At 55.6% G+C, this 1,768-nt stretch overlaps 1 protein-coding gene across 1 annotated transcript in view; it reads right to left on the reverse strand.

Moving 5' to 3' along the window:
* EMIHUDRAFT_470354 (hypothetical protein) overlaps positions 1-1,365 on the reverse strand; it is a 5,189-nt gene extending 3,824 nt beyond the window's left edge. The window contains exons 1-2 of the mRNA XM_005769385.1: positions 1,224-1,365; positions 904-982 (exon numbers count right to left, since the gene is read on the reverse strand). Of these exons, the coding sequence (XP_005769442.1) occupies positions 904-982; positions 1,224-1,243 (99 nt within the window). The 5' untranslated portion in view covers positions 1,244-1,365. The remainder of the gene's footprint in view (positions 1-903; positions 983-1,223) is intronic.
* Between the last annotated feature and the right edge of the window lie 403 nt (positions 1,366-1,768).

Consider the following 1,768-nt stretch of genomic DNA (forward strand, 5'->3'; position numbering starts at 1 on the left):
GGAGCGGGGAAGCGACGCGGGTGACTCTCCGCTGAAGCTCCGCAGCAGCCGAGATGCAGCCGAGATGCAGCCGAGATGCAGCCGAGATGTGGCCCAGATCGCTAGGGTGAGGCGCGCGCGCGCCGCTCGGCAGAGATGATTCCTCGCTGCTGCAGCGCTGCGAGGCCGTCGGGGTCGTAGTACGTGTCGGAGGAGTAGACGATGGACTTGCCTGTTCACACAGCTTGAGGTGTGAAGAGGCGCCGTTCACAGGTGCGTGTCGGAAGAGTAGACGATGGACTTGCCTGCGAGCTCGGCGCGGAAGCCTTCTCTATCTCCCCATATCTCCCCATATCTCCCCATATCTCCTATGGACTTGCCTGCGAGCTCGGCGCGGAAGCCGATGCAGGGCAGCGCGTGCAGCGAATAGAAGAACTTGATGGAGCCGCCCTGGGAAGGGGAGATGTCGGGGAGATGTCGGGGAGGTGCTCGGGAGATGTCGGGGAGATGTCGGGGAGGTGCTCGGGAGATGTCGGGGAGATGTCGGGGAGGTGCTCGGGAGATGTCGGGGAGATGTCGGGGAGGTGCTCGGGAGATGTCGGGGAGATGTCGGGGAGGTGCTCGGGAGATGTCGGGGAGATGTCGGGGAGGTGCTCGGGAGATGTCGGGGAGATGTCGGGGAGGTGCACGGGAGATGTCGGGGAGATGTCGGGGAGGTGCAAGGGAGATGTCAGGGAGATGCCAGGGAGATGCCAGTGAGATGTCAGGGAGATGCCAGGGAAATTTGGGAGACGCGAGGGAGGTGCGAGGCCTGGAAGTGCACGGGAGATGTCGGGGAGATGTCGGGGAGGTGCTCGGGAGATGTCAGGGAGATGTCAGGGAGATTGGGGAGACGCGAGGGAGGTGCGAGGCCTGGAAGTGCACGGGCTCCCCGATCTTGACCGAGTGGAAGCAAAAGAGGCGCTGCAAAAAGTCGTAGTTCATCTCGGAGATGAGGGCGTACCTTAATTAATATAATAAGTGATTGAACAATCAACGATTAATTAAGTGGTCGTAGTTCATCTCGGAGAGAAGGGCGTACCTTAATGAATCACAGTTGACAATCACTTATTAATTAAGTGGTCGTAGTTCATCTCGGAGAGAAGGGCGTACCTGTCAACAATAACAACAACAACAACAATAATAATAATCATAATAATAGTAGTAATAATAATAATCGTCGTAGTTCAATGATGGGGGCGTACTTGCGCACGAAAGCGGCCATGATGGTGCGCGTCGTGAGCACGGTCACGCGCTGCTCGAGGAGGATCTTCTGGAAGGTGCCCGCGTCGTGGTCCGCGTGGCAGTGCGTCAGGATGACGTGCGTGATCTTGCGGCTCGAGATGCCTATTAGTTAATCGATCAACACTTCATTCACTGATGATAGGTCAGGATGCCGCGCGTGATCTCGCGGCTCGAGATGCCGTTGCGCCGCAAGTAGTGAGCAGAGTGGGCGGGCGGGTCCACCAGGATGCCCCGCCCACGCATCCAAAGTATGAAGCCCGCCGTGGTGCCTTCAATAATAATAATAATAATAATAATAATAATAATAATAATAATAATAATAATAATAATAATAATAATAATAATAATAATAATAATAATGTAGTAGTAGTAGTAGTAGTCCAAAGGATGAAGCCCGCCGTGGTGCCTTCAGTCACATCACCAACCGGCTAGGCACCCAAGGAAGGAGATGAGTTCATTCACGCAGGGAGACGGCGTCCGCGCCTGCGGCGGTGAAGCCGTCGGG

This window comes from Emiliania huxleyi (genome assembly GCF_000372725.1).
Source record: "Emiliania huxleyi CCMP1516 unplaced genomic scaffold EMIHUscaffold_425, whole genome shotgun sequence".
Classification (NCBI taxonomy): domain Eukaryota; phylum Haptophyta; order Isochrysidales; family Noelaerhabdaceae; genus Emiliania; species Emiliania huxleyi.